This window comes from Hypomesus nipponensis, chromosome 17 (assembly GCF_054491055.1).
Source record: "Hypomesus nipponensis isolate SF chromosome 17, ASM5449105v1, whole genome shotgun sequence".
Classification (NCBI taxonomy): Eukaryota; Metazoa; Chordata; class Actinopteri; order Osmeriformes; family Osmeridae; genus Hypomesus; species Hypomesus nipponensis.
This window is the reverse complement of record NC_140377.1, coordinates 23,089,503-23,109,719: the sequence shown is the minus strand read 5'-3', so window position 1 is coordinate 23,109,719 and position 20,217 is coordinate 23,089,503. Positions and strand designations below refer to the sequence as shown.

Below are 20,217 nucleotides of genomic sequence, written 5' to 3'. Positions count from 1 at the left end.
TTCGCTTCCTGTTTCTAAACCCGCTCCTGTTCATTGTTCACTGTTCTTTGTACATTGGAAACTCAGCCTCGTATGTGAAATGATATGTGTCCAGAGTGAATGGATTCTTGTTGAAACACTCGAAGCAGCGAATGAGAATTGTTCCTAATTCGAGTACAACGCGTGTGAAATAAACATGTCATGGAACACTAATGCTTAGACTAATACACTAATACTGCTATTAACTGTGGAGAGTATGATTCTTTGAATATATTATTTCATGAATGTATGCAAACTACTGCGCATGATGTAGGACTATCAGATTGACTGTCATAAACAAAAAACATAGAAATAGATCGCTGTCTATTACAGCAATTATCTTTCACTGTGCACGATCTAAAACCTAGTATTTAAAGCAGTTCTTAGAGATGGAAACACGTTCTCACATTATTATAACTATGTTATGTTTTGTGTTTCAAACTATAGGTATGTGTTATACATCGAGATGTGTATGAGGCCAGTTGTAATGATCTGAATTTGCAATAAATAAACAATAAAAAAAAACGTTCTATTCGAGTTATGATACCACACAAATACATACATCCTACATTGCATACATAACGTGTTCCCTGAATGTTACTATACGTATAACTCTAACAAACAAAAATAAATACATAACAATAAATAAAATACATACATACATACATAATGGTAGGCTGAATATGACTGAACTCAATTTATGATTTTTAGGGTGAACATCTTTATTTCAGTTCGGATGAACGAGTCGAAGGATGCTTAAGTAAATGACAAAAGATTTCAATAAATACGTAACAGAAACGTTGCTACCGATTAAACCAAACGACTACCCAACTCAACTGGAACTTGCCCGCGCGTCTGCAAACTCTCCCCCCCCCCCCCCCTCCCGAGCCCCCCAGACCGACGTCACGCACGCTGCCGTGGCGTGGCTGCAAGGCATTTAACATGGAGTCGAGTATGTGGTTGCTGCCGAAGGCTCATGCAAAAAACTGAGTACCGATGCGATCCCGTTAATACAGCAACACACGGCTCGTGCATCTTAGTGCATGCATGGACCGCAGACACCGGCAGCTTTGTTCGGGTTAAAGCATGAAGAAAGGTGCATAATCAAGGCTGCCCTAGAGCCGAGGTCGTTTTCTGTAAGTATCAAACCCGTTTGGCTTCAAAAAATAAACTATTAAAACCAAAAGTAAGACATGTACACTGACACACGAGCTCAGACGGTCTGTCAAAATGATCTGCTAATGACTCAGGCACGCGCTGGTCACCTTAATGTTCAGTTGCATCTGCCTGCTTTGAAGGCAGCTGGCGACGAGACGGGGACAAAATTAAAAGTCTAGTTATTAGTGTGTCTTTTGCGGCGTTCGTTCTCATTCTTCAGCAGGGCTGTTAAACTGGGCCAGGGACACTGACTGCAGAGAAAGGAGGTATGACGTCTACCCGGTAAAAAAATAAGCAACATTGCGTAATGGTTCACCATATCTAATGATCCTACTAGAGGTGTGACGTTCTCTATAACTAGTTTTAAAATGTCACTACTACGTGTCTCGTGGATCCATGGAGCTGCATGTCACCGTTCTGAACTCTAATATGTGCATGTCTGAACTGTCTTGTGTATCTGCGGTTGTGTATCTGTGTGTGTGTGCGTGCTTGTCTGTGTGAATATGGGCTTGGTATATCTGTGATTATCTGTGGTTGTGTTCATGTGTCTCTGTGTGTGTATGTGTGTGTGTGTGTGTGTATGTGTTTGTTTGTGTGTGTGTGTGTGTGTGTGTAGGGGAAGACAGGAGTGTGATGTAGCAGTGCTGGTGAGCAGGTTGTGGAGGTGTGGTCTGTCCTGGCATCATGGAGCCAGCAGGGGGCGCTCTCTCCCCCCCAGGGCCCAGCCTTAGAGGCCCTCCCTTCCCCCCTGCCCAGGACCCCTCCAGCCTCCATCTCACCTCGCAAGTAAGACCCTTCACCATGGAGACCGGCTCTCCAATTCTCCCTGGGCCGACTGACACCATCTAAAGGTCTGCTTCTGAAACATCCCCTTACTCTTCCTCTCTCCCTTCCTTCCCTCTATCCTCCCACCCGCTCCCCTACTCCCCTCTTCCCTCCCCTCCCACCCTCTCACATGTCCTCCTTACACCCCCTCCTCCCTATCTCTCCCCAACCCAACCCCCTCCTCCCTCTCTCCCCAACCCGACCCCCTCCTTCCTCTCTCCCCCGACCCCCTCCTTCCTCTCTCCCCCGACCCCCTCCTCCCTCTCTCCCCCCATCCCAACCCCCTCCTCCCTCTCTCCCCCCACCCCGACCCCCTCCTCCCTCTCTCCCCTCTCCTCAGCAGTCCTGCTCCCTGCCTGGACTGGATCGTGTCCCCAGCAGAGGCCTGTGGTGCGGGGCACCAGAGGGGACAGGAGAGGGGGTGTGTGGGAGGGCAGGACAGGGGGGGTGTGAGGGGGGAGGTGAGGGGCTGGATGTAGGGAGGAGAGCACAGAGGAGATTCAGATCCTCAGCCTTTCCCTCCTCCCTCACCTGGGACTCTGACTCTGAGAAGGAGACGTTAGACGGTAATGCTACTTTAATACTACGATAGAGAATTTCGAAGTTACGTCACTGTAGGTTAACGATAGGTCACGCCGTGTTGCATGTTTGGACGTCGCTGCCATCTTTGCAGGTACATGCGTTTTCAAGCCGGCCAGTCCACATATGGGAACTTACATTTCCATGGCTCCTGCCTTAATGTCTTCGCCATCCAATCATGCATTTTATTTATGAAAACTTAGATGCTCATGACAACACTAAAAGCACATATAATTGGTTAAGGGTTTACTGGGGCATGAATAATAAATGTATCGTCATCATTGTCATCCATCTTTTTCCAAGGGGAGCCAGAGAGGATACCATGGGCGATTTCCTACCGTGTTTACTAGTGATTTACTGCTTCAAATTGAAAAGAGGCGATATTTCGAGTAACGACAAGTTTTTTATGTGTTGTAAATTTTGTCAATTAAAAGTCTAAACTTTTTAGTTACGAAGTACTCGTTTGTAGGAGTAATTTTGTAGGAATAATTTTTATTAATCATATGAAATAATGCGATTAATCGCGATTAAAATTGTAATCGCTTGACAGCCCTACTATTTACCCTTAAGCTAAATATCTATAACTTGTTTGGCCAATTTGATTGTGGAAAAAAGTAAAACCTTTTTAGTTATGGAGAGGAATATAGCTAGTTAGAGGTAACTAGTTTTTTAGGGGAGAGGGGATTCCGGTTTTTCCACTAATCCCTAGAATGGTCATAACTTTTAAACAAAATGATATATATTTCCAATCTGCTGTTCTACATTGCCCACAGATTTATGTATATTTCATTTACTCAAAATTTTCCTCTATCTTGTAATAAAAGTGGTTGAAAATTAAGTTTGAAGGACGGAGAAGATGTTTGTAAAAATTACTGTTTGAAATCTTCTTGATAAAGGATGATTTCCCTTAAATAATCGATACACAACGGATGCGAGACATCCTTAGGAAATGTCGCCCAAACAAAACAATGTTGAAATCTACCCAGAATTCAACGCGGCGTGATGGCAACATCGCATTCTCTATACTATATATACTACTATACTACTACTATACTATATATACTACTACAATACTATATATACTACTATACTATTACTATACTATATATACTATATATGCTACTACTATATTATATATATACTTCATATACTACTAATATACTATATAGACTACTATACTACTGCTATACAAGGGTAAGGGGTCTCATTATTGTCCACCTAGCTCTCGAAGCTCGTCAGAAAATTTAACAAAATTTTTGATATAATACAAATTAAAAACATTATGCCTCAGCATTGTACTTTAAAATACAGATACACACCTATATTATAACATTCCGGTTTTAAAATCCAATAAGGATATGCCTAGCAATTTTATGTTCCTAATTTGAGCAGTTACCCGGGGGGTCCCATTATCGTCCACCCAACCACTTTCAATGGAGAAATGTCAAGTTTGACGCTGCTGAAGGCAGATGCTACACATACGGTTTGAGAGCGTATTTACATACTCAAATCTCAAAGTAAGAAGCTGTAATTTGGTATGCAGCAATATAAGATACATATTACATTTAGTCATTTAGCAGACGCTCTTATCCAGAGCGACTTACAGTAAGTACAGGGACATTCCCCCCGAGGCAAGTAGGGTGAATTGCCTTGCCCAAGGACATTTAGTTTACTGAAATAGTGAACTAATACGTTACTATACTTCATGCACTACAGCACACAAGTATGCTACTGTACTCATAAACTATTACACTACTGCATACTGTTTGTGTCTGTATTTACCTGTGGCTGTCACTGGCTATGTGCAGTGATGTTGTTTGTGTGTATGTATGTGTGTTTGTGTGTGTTTACATGTGTTTGTGTGTGTGTGTGCATGTACGTGTGTGCGTGTACGTGTGTGTGTGTATGTGTGTATGCGTCAGAGGAGGAGCTGCAGCACTTTTCTAATCCTCATGGTCTGGCTGCACACAGCCCCGGATCTCCGTCATCTGGACTGAGGTGAGAGATACGGGAGAGGGGGGAGAAGGAAAAGAGAGAGGGGGAGAGGGAGGAGAGAGAGAGGAGAGAGAGGGGGGAGAGAGAGGAGAGGAGAGAGGGAAGGGAGAGAGAGTGAGGAGAGAGAGGGGGGAGAGGGAAGGGAGAGAGGGAGAGAGAGCGAAGAGAGGGGGGAGAAAGGAGAGAGAGGGGAGAAAGAGGGTAGAGAGAAGAGAGCGAGGGAAGAGAGTGAGAGGAGAGGGAGGAGAGAGATGATGGGGAGAAACAGACAGACAGACCAGATGTTTGTGTAATTGTTACAGTGCTGTCTCCATGGCAGCAGACTATAAGGATGGATATGTGTCTGACAGACCCATGTGTAACGTGTACCTGTTCTCAGATTGGACAGTGAGGAGGACAAGCCCCTCCCCCTCAAGACACACACAGCCAGTCCATCGGAGGGGCGGAGCTTAGATATGGCAAGCACACAGGGGGATGAGTCCATTAATACAATACCACTCAGCTCAGCAGAGGGTAAGTATGATGGAGGGAAGAGGAGGGGGGTCAGGAGAGAGGGAGGAGGGGAGGAGGGCGGGTCAGGAGGGAGGGAGGAGGAGGGGGGGTCAGGAGAGAGGGAGGAGGAGGGGGGGTCAGGAGAGAGGGAGGAGGGGAGGAGGGGGGGTCAGGAGAGAGGGAGGAGGAGGGGGGGTCAGGAGAGAGGGAGGAGGGGATGAGGGCGGGTCAGGAGGGAGGGAGGAGGGGAGGAGGGCGGGTCAGGAGAGAGGGAGGAGGGGAGGAGGGGGGGTCAGGAGAGAGGGAGGAGGAGGGGGGGTCAGGAGAGAGGGAGGAGGAGGGGGGGTCAGGAGAGAGGGAGGAGGAGGGGGGGTCAGGAGGGAGGGAGGAGGAGGGGGGGTCAGGAGAGAGGGAGGAGGAGGGGGGGTCAGGAGAGAGGGAGGAGGAGGGGGGTCAGGAGAGAGGGAGGAGGAGGGGGGGTCAGGAGAGAGGGAGGAGGAGGGGGGGTCAGGAGAGAGGGAGGGAGGAGGGGGGTCAGGAGAGAGGGAGGAGGAGGGGGGGTCAGGAGAGAGGGAGGAGGAGGGGGGGTCAGGAGAGAGGGAGAAGGAGGGGGGGTCAGGAGAGAGAGAGGAGGGGAGGAGGGGGGGTCAGGAGAGAGGGAGGAGGAGGGGGGGTCAGGAGAGAGGGAGGAGGAGGGGGGGTCAGGAGAGAGGGAGGAGGAGGGGGGGTCAGGAGAGAGGGAGGAGGAGGGGGGGTCAGGAGAGAGGGAGGAGGAGGGGGGTCAGGAGAGAGGGAGGAGGAGGGGGGGTCAGGAGAGAGGGAGGGAGGAGGGGGGTCAGGAGAGAGGGAGGAGGAGGGGGGGTCAGGAGAGAGGGAGGAGGAGGGGGGGTCAGGAGAGAGGGAGAAGGAGGGGGGGTCAGGAGAGAGAGAGGAGGGGAGGAGGGGGGGTCAGGAGAGAGGGAGGAGGAGGGGGGGTCAGGAGAGAGGGAGGAGGAGGGGGGGTCAGGAGAGAGGGAGGGAGGAGGGGGGGTCAGGAGAGAGGGAGGAGGAGGGGGGGTCAGGAGAGAGGGAGGAGGAGGGGGGGTCAGGAGAGAGGGAGGGAGGAGGGGGGTCAGGAGAGCGGGAGGGAGGAGGGGGGTCAGGAGAGAGGGAGGAGGAGGGGGGGTCAGGAGAGAGGGAGGAGGAGGGGGGGTCAGGAGAGAGGGAGGGAGGAGGGGGGTCAGGAGAGAGGGAGGGAGGAGGGGGGTCAGGAGAGAGGGAGGAGGAGGGGGGGTCAGGAGAGAGGGAGGAGGGGAGGAGGGCGGGTCAGGAGAGAGGGAGGAGGGGAGGAGGGGGGGTCAGGAGAGAGGGAGAAGGTAGACAAGAGAGGGATGGAGAGGAGGGAAGAGGAAAGAGAGAGGGTGAACATTTGAGGGAGGGGAAAGGGGGGGGTGAGGAGAGGGAGGGGGGTTGAGGAGGAAGGGAGGGAGGAAGAGGTGACGGGAGTGAGGGAGAAGTGGTGCAGACAGAATATTCTCACCCTTCTCTCTTTTCATCCACAGCGGCAGATGACAAAGTCTGTAATGCACCTGTGGCCAGCGTCACACCAAAGACACAACACCAAATCGAGGAGGAGGAGGTGGAAGGGGAGGAGGAGGTGGAGGAGGAGGAGGGGGGTGAGGGAGGGATGAATAAGGGAAACGATGGGGAGAGAGATGTGTACAGTTTCCCTGGAGACTCAGACGGGGAGAGCCCTCCCCCTGCGCCCTGGGCCCACTGCACCTTCATCCAGAGGCAGCGCAGGAAGCGGGCTCTGCTGCGCCCCTTCTCTGGCCTGGCCGGCCCCCCAACCTGGCAGCGCAGTGCGGCGGGGGCCAGGAGGGGGACCCCAGAACCCCCGCAGGAGGCTGGAGGGGTCTACGACTTCAGAGAGGAGGAGGAGGCGGTTGCGGAAAAAGGAGGAGAGGGAGGAAAAGAAGTAAAGCAAGAGCTGGAGCAGGAGATCTTCACCTGTGTTGAATGTAATATTTACTTCAAGAAGCAGATCCACCTGCAGGACCACATGACAGAGCATGCCCGGAGCGCGTCGGGGGTGGGCAGGAGGGGCCCAGGGAGGGGGGCCCCGGGGAGGCGGGGCCTGGGGAAGGGGGGGCCGGGGAGTGGGGGGCAGTTCCGCTGTTTGGAGTGTGGCTGGTGCATGGCCACCAGGCCGGCCATGGCAGAGCACCAGAGACGCCACCAGGAGTCCCGCAGCAAGATCCTGGAGGGGATCAGGAAGCTGGGGGGCGAGGGGGCCGGAGAAGGGGGACTGGGGAATGGAGGATGTGGAAAGAGGACGCTGGGAGGGACGAGAATGGCGGGCAAGCTTGGCAGCTCAGCCTCAGACCCAGCCCCAGTTCCTGTCCCAGATGCAGCCTCTACCCCAGCCTCTACCCCGGCCTCCACCCCGGCCTCCACAACGGCATCTAGACGAGCGGTGCCCCCAGGTCGCCGGCGCTACTTCTGCTCCAAGTGTGACTTCCGCACCAGGACATCCCAGGCTCTGGCCAACCACGCCAAGACCCACAACAGGAAACGCTCCAGTGGACTACAGCGTGCCTCCCCCCGTCTGCGCCCCCAGGCCCAGCCCCCTGGGGAAGACCCGACCTCCGGCCAGAGGGGGTTCAGGGAGCTCCACGGCTCGGCTCCCCCGTCCCAGGCCTCTGGCACTGGGGAGGCTGAGGAGCTGGGCCCCCTGCCTGGTGCTCACCGGCTGTCCCGGCTCTGCTCCACAGCTGAGGGGAGAGTTCCAGAGGGCAGGGCCCCCCCCGTGACCAGAGAGGGGGGCAGCAGCCCCGGGGCTCTGCCCGCCCGGCGCCCATCTCTCCGCCCCCCAAGAGAGCTGGCCTTCAAGAGCATCGGGACGCGAAGGACCAGCCGGCGAGGGAGCTCCTCCACCCAGCCTCCACCCACACCCACCCAGCCTCCACCCACTCCCACCCAGCCTCCACCCACACCCACCCAGCCTCCACCCACACCCACCCAGCCTCCACCCACACCCACCCAGCCTCCACCCACACCCATCCAGCCTCCACCCACACTGGACAACACCACTAGTCTGCCTGGGGCCGAGTGCTCCCAGGGCCAGGGCCAGGGCCAGGGCCAGGGCCAGGGCCAGGGCCAGGGCCAGGGCCAGGGCCAGGGCCAGGGCCAGGGCTCTGATATGTTGGTGGTAGGACAGAACCGTCTGGGCTCTCAGGTGGAATCCAGACCAGTCACCAGGGCCAGGTGCATGCGAGGTGAGGCCCACCAGAAAATAACTGAGTTACCATGGCAACACAACCTATTGGAAACTGTGGGTTTTGGTTGGTTGTTATGTCATCATTTCACTAGATTAAAAACATTTTATTAAATAAAGAGTTAGCCACCATTAGCTTTTAGCTAATTTAGGGTTCTGTTGCTATAGGTGCTGAGTCACAATTCATCTGATGTCTAGATTAGGGTAGACTAGGAGTCAGATGGCTGAACCGTGAGGGAGTCGGGCTAGTAATCAGAAGTCTGCTGGGTTGATTCCCCACCGTGCCAAATGACATTGTGTCATTTCACCCTACTTGCCTCAGGGGGGAATGTCCCTGTACTTACTGTAAGTTGCTCTGGATAAGAGCGTCTGCTAAATGTAAATGTAGACTAGGGTAGCTGTCTAGGCAGACACTTTTAGCTGGAGCGACATACAGTAGGGTATTCCAACCTTCAACCTTTTGATCTGCAGTCAAATGCTGTAACTGCTGAGCTACATCGACCACCAGCGATCATTTTACCTTTCTCTTTTAGATGACACGTCTCCACGACAGCAGAAGCTCCCAGTGTCATGCCCTATTGTGGAGAGGGTTGTGAAGCAGGAGGAGGAGGAGGAGGAGGAGGAGGAGGAGGATGAGGAGAGGACAGTATCATTATCTCGGAGTGTGGCCTTCACTAAAAACCACCAAGAAGAAGAGGACGAGGAAGAAGAAGAAGATAGAGTGAGGCGTTTCCTGGCGGAGAGCATCCTGGCTGAGGAAGACGAGGAGGAAGGTGAGGAGGAGGAAGGTGAGGAGGAGGAGAGCGGGAAACTGAGAGACGTGGACAGGAAGTGCCCCTACTGCCCCGACCACTTCCACAACGGCATCGGCCTGGCCAATCATGTGAGAGGGCACCTGAACCGAGTGGGCGTGAGCTACAATGTCCGTCACTTTATCTCCCCGGAGGAAGTGAACGCCATCGAGAGGAAGTTCTCCTACCAGAAGAAAAAGAAGAAAGGTCTGTAGCTCTCCTTTCATTGGCTGGCCAGAGTACATGACACTAACACAGCCAATCAGATGTGTGGATGCACTTCCCTTTACGGAATACACACTTTCCATTTAGCCCTCTAACCCCTGTGACCTTATGTAACCTAGCTGAGATGTGGTTACTGTGCACTGCGTCTGGTAGCTGAGATGTGGTTACTTTACACTGTCTGGTAGCTGAGATGTGGTTACTTTACACTGTTCCTGGTAGCTGAGATGTGGTTACTTTACACTGTGCCTGGTAGTTGAGATGTGGTTACTTTACACTGTGCCTGGTAGCTGAGATGTGGTTACTTTACACTGTGTCTGGTAGCTGAGATGTGGTTAAAACTGTCTGCTAAATGAATAAAATATATATTTTAAACAGGCCTCCTGTTCACCCCTCCCTCTTCCTCCTCCTCCCTCCCGCCTCCCCCCTCCCAGTCGCCAACTTCGACCCGGACACCTTCAGTGTGATGCGCTGTGAGTTCTGCAGCGCTGGGTTTGACACACGGGCAGGTCTGTCCAGCCACGCCCGCGCCCACCTGCGAGACTTTGGCATCACCAACTGGGAGGTGACGGTCTCTCCCATCCACATCCTGCGGGGGCTGTTCTCCAGCCGCCCTGACCTGGCCCTCCCCACCGCGCCCCCACGCAGCCCCAGGACCCAGGAGGACGAGGGGGAGGAGGAAGGAGGAGAGAGGAGGAGATCTACCTCTGAGTCCAGCCTGGTGTCCCTGCCGCCCCCCCAGGCCTGGAGGGCGGAGCCCCCAAGGAAGCATGCTGATGGTGGGTGTGCCTGGAGGGTGTGTGTGGGCGTTCCTGTAGGGTGTGTGTGATTTAATAATACCTGTGGTGTGAGGTTGTGGTCGTGGGGAGATTCTGAGGTGGTGGTTAATGTGAGGTTGTCATCAGAGTGAGGTTCTAGTCTGTGTGTCTTTGTGGTCAGTGTGATATTGTGGTCTGTGTGGGGGTGTGGTTGTAGTAAGTTGGGGGCAGAATGTTTGTGGTCAGTGTCAATTTCTGGCCAGTGCAAGGTTGTGGTCAGTATAAGGTTGCTTTCAGTATGACTTTGTGGTTAGTAAGTTTATAGTCAGTGAAAGGTAGTGATTACTCTGAGCTTGTGGTCAGTTTGTGGTTTTGATCAGTCTGAGTTGGTGGTGTGGTCAGTATTGGTGTGCGGTGGGTAGTGGTCAGTAGCCTTGCTGTTAGGGTCCAGCTGTCTCACAGAGGGCCCAGCTCAGCTGCAGCATGTCCGCTTCCATGACAGACTAGGCTGCGTGAAGGAACCGGCAGACAAGGCGTTAACGACAGTGTTTTGGGCTGTGATTGGTAGCTTGCAGCCGTACTGAGGGGCTGTAATCCCCGGTAGGAGTTTTCTGCTTCCAGCCTCCCGCCTTGGCTCGATTGGTCACGCCTTAGCTTAGCAGTGCATATGGGGCAAAATGGCTGCTTCCACCGCCCCGCATTCCCAAACAATAGCAGAAAAACTGTCAGGATACAGATGCCGGGATTCCAGTGCGCTGCAGCTTCTGAGCGGTGAGTAGGTCATCTCGCAGTCATTACCTTGCAACTTGTGTTGTTTCGCGGTGGTCCTGCAACGATGTCGCACGTCGCGTCTGATCCGGCATCTCGGAGAGTCTGTCAGATTGTCTTCAGACACAACAGCCATCAGAAACTCCAGACGTACGAGACCGTTAACAATCCCTGCCACACGGGTCAGGTATGACAAAGTCAAAAGCTTATTGCGCGCTCATGTCATTGTTGTAGGTGAACGAGGTATTGCAGGTGTTGAGGAATGTGATTTTGCAACTTGGATGCTGGACTGCCAGATGTGTCTGTGATTTATTATGTGCGTCTAGAGTGACGTTCGCCGTTTCCAATACAGTACTGCAGAGTCTGTAAAATAACCTACAGTTCCCCAATCCTCGCCATTTTACTTTCCTGTGATATTTTGATTGAGAACGCGTTGTTCTTTATCGCATGAATGAGTTCGTGTATTCATAAGCATGACAAAGACGGGACCGATCATGTTGCTGCTATTCACGTAACTAGTTTAGATCTTAGTTAGAAACCGAAGTGTCACTTTTGCATCCTAAAGTCTCGGGTTGCTAAATGGAACATAACCAAGTCCGCCTGGATTTCAAACTCAAGTCTCGTGGAGTAAGGTAGTCTAGGCTACTGGTCCAACTTAGTGTTGTATATGTGTTGAAATATTTCAACGCAATATTAGGATCGGTTACGTTTGTGGAGGTGATAAGCATCGGTGTCACTCGGGTGCTACCACAGACCAGGAGGCGGGCGAGCGCGAGACGCCTATACCAGACAACGAGCTTTGTCTGTCTACGCGTCTCTTTTGATTTACTGGTTTGTCGCATAACATGGCACTTTGGTCCCACAAATGCAGTGTCGGAATGAACTGGCTGGTTTCAACATAGATCGAATACAGATTCTCCCGTATAGCGTTACAGGCTACTAATAAAAAAAATACATAGTTTATTAAACGCTCAAAGAATGAATTCGTTTTTTTAGACAACTTGCGCCGTTTCCTCCGTTTGGTGATTAACGGTGTTTAGCCAACTGGGATCCTAATAGCAAATTTGACCCCTAAACCTAAAAAACTGCTGTAGGTCTACAGTTTAAATTGCTATTGATTAATATGATAAAATATATGTTTATATCTTCACATAGTCTATGTTTTTTTGCATTTGGTCATATTAATTTAATTTGCGATTGAAAAGACAAGATTTTTATTCCCAGAAAGGATTTTGGTGGGCGGTGTGTATATTCTACACTTCAACACAGCAGGAATACACCATTCAAGCTTGTATAACATGACCGTAGACCCTTCCTCACATTCTGCTGTGTCTCCTCTCAGGTGAGGAGGAGGAGGAGGAGGAGGAGGGAGAGGAAGAGGAGGAGGAGGAGGAGGAGGAGGAAGAAAGGAAGGAGATGCCAGACCGGTCCAGTCCCAGTGCTACCAGCCCAGCCTCCAGGACAGGTCTGCCCTCCCTGGACGGTGAGGACTCCAGCCCCAGGGAGCAGCTCAGCTCCAGGGGTAAGCCCACTTTGCCTCCCCATTCCCCAGCATGCTGGCCCGGGTCACAGCAGGCTGGCCCGGGTCACAGCATGCTGGCCTGGGTCACAGCATGACTCATCTGGTCTAGTCCCTAAGCTAGTGTCATGTGTTCCAGCCTGACTCTAGTTCTGTGTTGTAGTGTAAGTGAGGTTCTAAGTGAGTGAGGTTCTAAGCGTGGTTCTGTGTTGTAGTGTAAGTGAGGTTCTAAGTGAGTGAGGTTCTAAGCGTGGTTCTGTGTTCCAGGGGGTCTGCTGAGGTGTGATCTGTGTGGCGCTCCGTTTGAGACGAGGCGTGGCCTCTCCAGCCACGCCCGCTCACACCTGCGCCAGCTGGGCGTCGGCCTATCAGAGAGCAGCGGCGCTCCCATCGACCTGCTCTATCAGATCACCAAGGAGCGCGGCCACGAACCCCCTGTCGCCATGACCACCCCGTCGCCCCGCCCCCCTATCGCCATGACCACCTCGTCGCCCCGCCCCCCTATCGCCATGACCACCCCATCGCCCCTCCCAGCGCTGGCCTTCCAGAAGCAAGAGTGTGATGGAGACATGGACTCTGAAGACAAGCCCGTCTCTCTCTCCCCCCTGGCCCCGCCCGTCTCTCTCTCTCCCCTGGCCCCCACCCCCTCACCCCCCCCTCCCCCCGCCCTGGCCCGGCCCTACCCGCCCTCCCCCTCGTCCTCCCCCTTCTCCTCCCCCGGGGTGAGGAAAGCCCCCATTTCCTCCCTGCTGCCGGTGTCCTCCCCCCTGCGCCCCCCCGGGGGGGGGAGGAGTGCAGCCGACCCCAGCAGCAGCAAGCCCTTCTGGGCCCCCCAGGAGACCGATGCTCCCCTCAACCTCAGTAAGACACACACTCTCTCTCACACACACACACACACACACACTGTGTGTTGTTATGTATAGTTCAGTGTTGTTAGGCCTTTGGTGGTTAAACGTCCTGTGACAGAGGATCCATGTTCCTTCCCCTGCAGCCCTGGAGGTGGACCCCACCAAGGACATTATCTGCCAGCTGTGTGGGGCGTGGTTCGAGACCAGGAAGGGGCTGTCCAGCCACGCCCGCGCCCACCTGCGCCACTTTGGGGTCGAGTACTCTGAGTCCAGGGGCTCCCCCATCGACCTGCTGGACCAGCTCATCCACACGGACGACTTCAAGCACAGGGCTTCCACCCTCTCCTCCACCCTCTCCTCCCCCAAACGCCCCCTCTCCTCCTCCTCCTCGCCCCTCCTCTACAAGGTCACATCTGTCGGGGGAGGGGCAGGGTCCAAAGCTACCTCATCTCTGATTGGTCCAGCTCCGAAGCGTGCCAAGCCATCCCAGATACAAGTCTTCCGTCTGAGTGGTGGAGAGCTGATGCCCCTCCCCCACAGTGAGTAGGCCACACACCCACCATCATCATCATGTTCACCCTACTGGGGTCGATCTCAGGGGCAGGTTCATGGACTGTGTCCCTGGTGACGTGTAGAGAGCTGTGTTGTTGCTGTGTTCTGATAGCTTCTGTCTGCCCAGGTGAGCCCACCAAGGAGATTGCCTGTGAGTTCTGCGGAGAGTTCTTTGAGAACCGAAAGGGCCTGTCCAGCCACGCGCGGTCCCACCTGCGCCAGATGGGCATCACAGAGTGGACGGTGAACGGTTCCCCCATCGACACCCTCCGGGAGGTCATCACCCACCGGGGCCTTGCTTGCGCCCTACCCCCCCGCCCCCTCAAAACCCCCCCTCCCTCCCCCGGGCACTCCCCTGCCTCCCCCTCCTCTGCCGTCACCCTGCTGGGCCGTCTTCCTTTCGCCTTTGCCCACCCCTCCGCCTCCCCCACGCCCGCACGCAAGCCGACCTCCGCCCCTCCCCCTGCCTCCTCCTCCCTGGTGGCCAAGCTGAAGCCAGAGCCTGTGCAGCTGGAGGTGACCCTGGGGGGCAGGGGGGCCGTGGGGGCCGGGGGGGGGCGGAGGTTTGGGTCAGAGGCGCTGAAGTCCTGGAGCAGCTCTGATGGGATGCTGCCTCTCAACCTGGGTGAGCCTGCTGGGGTGGGTGGGTGTGTGTGTGTGTGTGTGTGTGGTGGGACTGGGGTGCGGTCTGTGTGTTTAGATGAATCTGACTGGTACTTAAGGATGTCGTGTTCCTCTGGATGAAAGAATCGGCTGAATGAAAACAGTGTATCATGGAGATGACAGGCTACAGCCGGTGGCTGTGGTGGTTTGTGATAAGGACTTTCACAGCCTTACTTCCCTCCTCCCCAGCTGTGGGCCAGGAGGCGGAGCCTACGAGAGACATCCGCTGTGAGTTCTGCGGAGAGTTCTTTGAGAACCGAAAGGGCCTGTCCAGCCACGCGCGGTCCCACCTGCGCCAGATGGGCATCACAGAGTGGACGGTGAACGGTTCCCCCATCGACACCCTCCGGGAGGTCATGCTCCAGAGGGGGGGGGCCCAGTCCCCCCCACTAACCCCGGGGGTGAAGAGGGAGGGAGGGGGGGCCTGGGAGGGAGGGGGAGCGGGGCTTAGCTTCCAGAGGAAGTCCGCCCTCAACCTGCTCCACTCTGGGTCCCGCCTCCATCGCCACGGCCTGGGGGCTCTGTCTTCCGGCCCCCCTGGGGGGAAGCTGGTGGGGGCCGTGCCCCTGGGGAAGAGGCCCCTGCAGCTGGAAACCCCCACGCCCCCCCAGAACAGGGCTTTCTCCCCCCAGTCCCCACTGCCTCCTGACCTGCCCTTCAGGGGGAAGTCCTCCCCAGACAAGCAGGCAGCCGGGCACCAGGGTAGGCCCCACACACACCACACACACTCACGCACACACCACACACACACTGATACACCCTTCATCTACTAAAACACTTCATTATGACTGGAACTGTTCTCTCGCTACCCTTCTTCTTCCCTTTCCCTCCCTCCCTCTCCTCCCCCCCTCCGTCCTGTCTCTCCTCCGGTCTCTCACTCCTCCCACTCCTCCCCCTCTCCCTCTCCCTCCAGATGCCAGCTGTGAGTTGTGTGGGTTCTACTTTGAGAACCGCAAGGCCCTGGCCAGCCACGCCCGGGCTCACCTGCGGCAGTTTGGGGTGACAGAGTGGTGTGTGAATGGCTCCCCCATCGAGACGCTGAGCGCCTGGATGAAGAGCAGACCTCCCAGGCTGCTGGACATGCACCGCTGCTACACCCAGGGCAGCCGGAGGGAGCCCCCACGCATGGTCAGTCTGCATGTGTGTGTCCGCGTGTGTGAGTGTGTCTGCGCGTGTGTGTGTGTGTGTCTGTCTGTAGGCTGGGAGAATACATAGGGTTGGGGATCCTGATGAGGAGCTGTTGAGAGAGGAGGTGGTGGTGTAAGAGGAGGGGGATGGGGAGGAGAGGGAGGAGGAGGTGTAGGAGGAGGAGAGGGAGGAGGAGGTGTAGGAGGAGGAGAGGGAGGAGGAGGAGAGGAAGGAGGAGGTGTAGGAGAAGGTGTATGAGGGGGAGGTGTAAGAGGAGGAGAGGGAGGAGGAGGTGTAGGAGGAGGAGAGGGAGGAGGAGGTGTAGGAGGAGGAGAGGGAGGAGGAGGTGTAGGAGGAGGAGAGGAAGGAGGAGGTGTAGGAGAAGGTGTATGAGGGGGAGGTGTAAGAGGAGGAGAGGGAGGAGGAGGTGTAGGAGGAGGAGAGGGAGGAGGAGGTGTAGGAGGAGGAGAGGAAGGAGGAGGTGTAGGAGGAGGTGTAGGAGGAGGAGCTGTAAGAGGAGGGGGAGGTGTAAGAGGAGGAGAGGGAGGAGGAGGTGTAGGAGGAGGAGCTGTAAGAGGAGGGGGAGGTGTAAGAGGAGGAGGGGGAGGAGGAAGTGTAAGAGGAGGAGGGGGAGGAAGGGGTGTAAGAGGAGGAGGTGTAAGAGGAGGAGGAGGAGGTGTAAGAGGAGGGGGAGGTGTAAGAGGAGGAGAGGGAGGAGGAGGTGTAGGAGGAGGAGCTGTAAGAGGAGGGGGAGGTGTAAGAGGAGGAGGGGGAGGAGGAAGTGTAAGAGGAGGAGGGGGAGGAAGGGGTGTAAGAGGAGGAGGTGTAAGAGGAGGAGGAGGAGGTGTAAGAGGAGGGGGAGGTGTAAGAGGAGGAGGGGGAGGAGGAAGTGTAAGAGGAGGAAGAGGGGGAGAAGGAGGTGTAAGATGAGGAGGTGTAAGATGAGGAGGAGGAGGTTTAAGAGGAGGGGGAGGTGTAAGAGGAGGAGGGGGAGGAGGAGGTGTAAGAGGAGGAGGGGGAGGAGGAGGTGTAAGAGGAGGAAGAGGGGGAGAAGGAGGTGTAAGATGAGGAGGTGTAAGATGAGGAGGAGGAGGTGTAAGAGGAGGGGGAGGTGTAAGAGGAGGAGGGGGAGGAGGAGGTGTAAGAGGAGGAGGGGGAGGAGGAGGTGTAAGAGGAGGAGGAGGAGGAAGGGGTGTAAGAGGAGGAGGAGGAAGTGTAAGAGCAGGAGGGGGAGGTGTAAGAGGAGGAGGGGGAGGAGGAAGTGTAAGAGGAGGAAGAGGGGGAGAAAGGGGTGTAGGATGAAGAGGGGGATGCAAGCTCCTCTCTGGCGGCCATCTTTGGAGAGCTCAGCCCCAGGTGGTCCCTCAGGCAACCTGACTGAACAGCGGATTTGCTGTGGCAGTTGCCATGGTTACTGTGATGTCGTCCCAGAGATGAGATTGATGTCTCGTCTTCAGATTAAAAGGAGTGATGATTTGCTGCATCTGTCTCTCTCCTCTCTCTACCTGTCTCTCTCCTCTCTCTACCTGTCTCTCTCCTCTCTCTACCTGTCTGTCTCCTCTCTCTACCTGTCTCTCTCCTCTCTCTACCTGTCTGTCTCCTCTCTCTACCTGTCTCTCTTCTCTCTCTACCTGTCTGTCTCCTCTCTCTACCTGTCTCTCTCCTTTCTCTTCCTGTCTGTCTCCTCTCTCTACCTCTCTCTCCTCTCTCTACCTGTCTCTCTCTCTCTCCTCCCCCTACTTGTCTCTCCTCTCTCTACCTGTCTTTCTCCTCTCTCTACCTGTCTCTCTCCTCTCTCTACCTGTCTCTCTCCTTTCTCTACCTGTCTGTCTCCTCTCTCTACCTGTCTTTCTCCTCCGTCTACCTGTCTGTCTCCTCTCTCTACCTGTCTTTCTCCTCCGTCTACCTGTCTGTCTCCTCTCTCTACCTGTCTGTCTCCTCTCTCTACCTGTCTTTCTCCTCTCTCTACCTGTCTTTCTCCTCTCTCTACCTGTCTTTCTCCTCTCTCTACCTGTCTCTCTCCTCTCTCTACCTGTCTCTCTCCTCTCTCTTCCTGTCTCTCCTCCCTACCCAGGGCCGGTCCAAGGAATAAGTGAACTAAGCGGCTGCTTAGGGCCCTTGTGGCTACCAGAGGGCCCCCAAGAGCAAATTAAATTACAGTTTAATGTATTTAAAATGTATATATATTCTTTTTTTTTTTGCAACGATAAGCGACCCCGAGGGGCCCCCAAATCAATTTTGCTTAAGGCCCCATAAAGGCTTGGGCCAGCCCTGTCCCTACCTATCTGTCTTTCGTAGTCTCTAGGTACCCGCTTGTGGTCAAGTGGGTGCCAGGGTCATGGTCACATGCTAAATACACTTATTCTTCCCTTCTCCCCCACCTCTCCTTTCTTCCTATCCTGCTCTCCTCCTTGTTCTCTGTTTTAGAAGAGCAGCTCATCCGTGTCTCCCTCCTCCTCCCCTGACCACGCCCTCTCCTCCTCCCAGTGTGGGGTGGGCGTGTCCCCCGGGGCCCATGTGGGCGTGTCCCAGAGTGCAGGGGCTCAATCTGGCCCCTTCTCCGCTCCTGCCGCCCGCCCCAGCCCTGCCGCTAACTCACACACGCTCACACACACACAGGTGGCTCGCAGTGAGCTCAACGTCCGTCTGCCAAGAGGTAAGGAAGCTCCGCTCACACACACACACATCGTGTGTTGACACACACTCAAACATACACACACGTCTTGCCTCATACACACACGTCTTGCCTCATACACACACGTCTTGCCTCATACACACACGTCTTGCCTCATACACACACGTCTTGCCTCATACACACACGTCTTGCCTCATACACACACGTCATGTCTGTTCCTCATATGTGCCTCTTGGTCTCTCTTGGTCTCTCATGGTCTCTCCCGCTGCTTCCTGGTCTCTCCTGGTCTCTCCCGCTGCCTCCTGGTCTCTCCTGGTCTCTCCTGGTGCCTCCTGGTGCCTCCAGGTTTTGAGAGGCGCCCCCCCAAGCATCCGTCCCATCCTGATGAGGGAGAGGGGGACAGTGCCCCCCCCAGGCCCCCCCGCTCCGGCACTGTACCCTCCCTGGTCCCCAGGCCCCCCTCCTCCCCCCTGGTCACCCTGGTGGGCAAGCTCTACACACTCAAGTGCCGGTGAGTGAGCCCTGGCACCACACACACCTCAGAACAAGACACACACACACACCTCAGAACAAGACACACACACCTCAGAACAAGACACACACACACACCTCAGAACAAGACACACACACACACCTCAGAACAAGACACACACACCTCAGAACAAGACACACACACCTCAGAACAACACACACACACCTCAGAGGAAGACATGTACACACACACGGAAAATGCACACAAGGTCGTTTTTCTATCCTAGTGGGAGATTCACTTCCATTCAAAATCGTTTTATCTCTAATCCCTAACCATAACCTTGTGTGTGTGTGTATACGTGTGTGTGTGTCAGGTTCTGTGAGGTGGAGTTCCAGGGACCTCTGTCCGTCCAGGAGGCCTGGATCCGTCACCTGCAACAGCACATCCTGCAGCTCAACTACACCAAGCCTGCCTCCCCTACTGCTGCCTCCGGCCCTGCCTCCCCCTCTGCTGCCTCCAAGCCTGCCTCCCCTCCTGCTGCCTCCGGCCCTGCCTCCCCCTCTGCTGCCTCCCCCTCTGCTGCCTCCAACCCTGCCTCCCCTACTGCTGCCCCCGGCCCTGCCTCCCCCTCCGCTGCCCCCGGCCCTGCCTCCCCTACTGCTGCCCCCGGCCCTGCCTCCCCCTCCGCTGCCTCCCCTACCGCTGCCTCCAGCCCTGCCTCCCCCTCCGCTGCCTCCGGCCCTGCCTCCCCCAGACCCCCCTCCCTCGCTGTCCCCCCAGCCCTGGATGCTCCAGCCTCCCCTCACCCTCCCAGCCCCTCTACCTCCCCCACCGCTCAGTCTCTTCCCCCTGCGACGCCCCCAGCCTCCCCCAGCCTTCCTCCTGCCTCCCCCACCAACTCCTCTGCCTCCAACCCCAGCCCTGTTGTGACCCCAGCCTCCGCCCCTGCCTTGTAGGGCCCACCCCAGCCTCCGCCCCCATATTTTGAACCCACCCCCTCCCCACACACACATCCTTGTCTCCAAAGAGTTCCCAGAATCCTGAGCACCTTCTTGAGACGGTTCCAAAGCCCTGTTACCTTGGGAACGGAGTCCTCCCGGCCTCCAGGGGACTGAGAAGCCTGTTGCCAAGGGAACCTCGGACAAGGGGTGGAGGGGTGGGGGGATGAGGGGTGTATATCTATACCTGCCAATAAGAAGTTTTTGGTGTGGATCTGATCACAATACATCAACTCTTTCACCTGGACCCAATATCTAGGACAGACAAGCTCCTCCCCCTGTCCACGTAGGGCAGACAAGCTCCTCCCCCTGTCCACGTAGGGCAGACAAGCTCCTCCCCCTGTCCATGTAGGGCAGACAAGCTCCTGTCCACGTAGGGGAGATAAGCTCCTCCCCCTATTCATATATGGTAAATAAGCTCTTCCCCATGTCCATGTAGGGTAGATAAGCCCCTCCCCCATGCCCATATAGGGAAGTCAAGCCCCTCCCCCATGTCTATATAGGGAAGTCAAGCCCCTCCCCCATGTCCATATAGGGAAG

General features: G+C 55.1%; 1 protein-coding gene across 1 annotated transcript; it reads left to right on the top strand.

Annotated features, from left to right (window-relative positions):
• The first annotated feature begins 1,977 nt into the window (after window positions 1-1,977).
• On the top strand, window positions 1,978-19,635 carry LOC146254155 (uncharacterized). Its single transcript, XM_084677678.1, has 18 exons — window positions 1,978-1,987; window positions 2,406-2,567; window positions 4,503-4,578; window positions 4,955-5,088; window positions 6,609-6,692; window positions 6,735-7,961; window positions 8,857-9,321; window positions 9,771-10,132; window positions 12,216-12,384; window positions 12,649-13,242; window positions 13,373-13,768; window positions 13,909-14,406; window positions 14,634-15,146; window positions 15,358-15,572; window positions 18,000-18,228; window positions 18,553-18,718; window positions 19,053-19,417; window positions 19,544-19,635. Exons 1-18 carry the CDS (start codon window positions 1,978-1,980, stop codon window positions 19,633-19,635), a joined length of 5,757 nt encoding a protein of 1,918 aa, XP_084533804.1.
• The last annotated feature ends 582 nt before the right edge of the window (window positions 19,636-20,217 follow it).

Coding starts and splice junctions, on each gene's coding strand:
- LOC146254155 (XM_084677678.1), top strand. Junction 6,693..6,734: donor CGAGGAGGAGGAGGTGGAAG/GGGAGGAGGAGG, acceptor GTGAGGGAGGGA/TGAATAAGGGAAACGATGGG. Junction 9,322..9,770: donor CCAGAAGAAAAAGAAGAAAG/GTCTGTAGCTCT, acceptor CCCCCCTCCCAG/TCGCCAACTTCGACCCGGAC.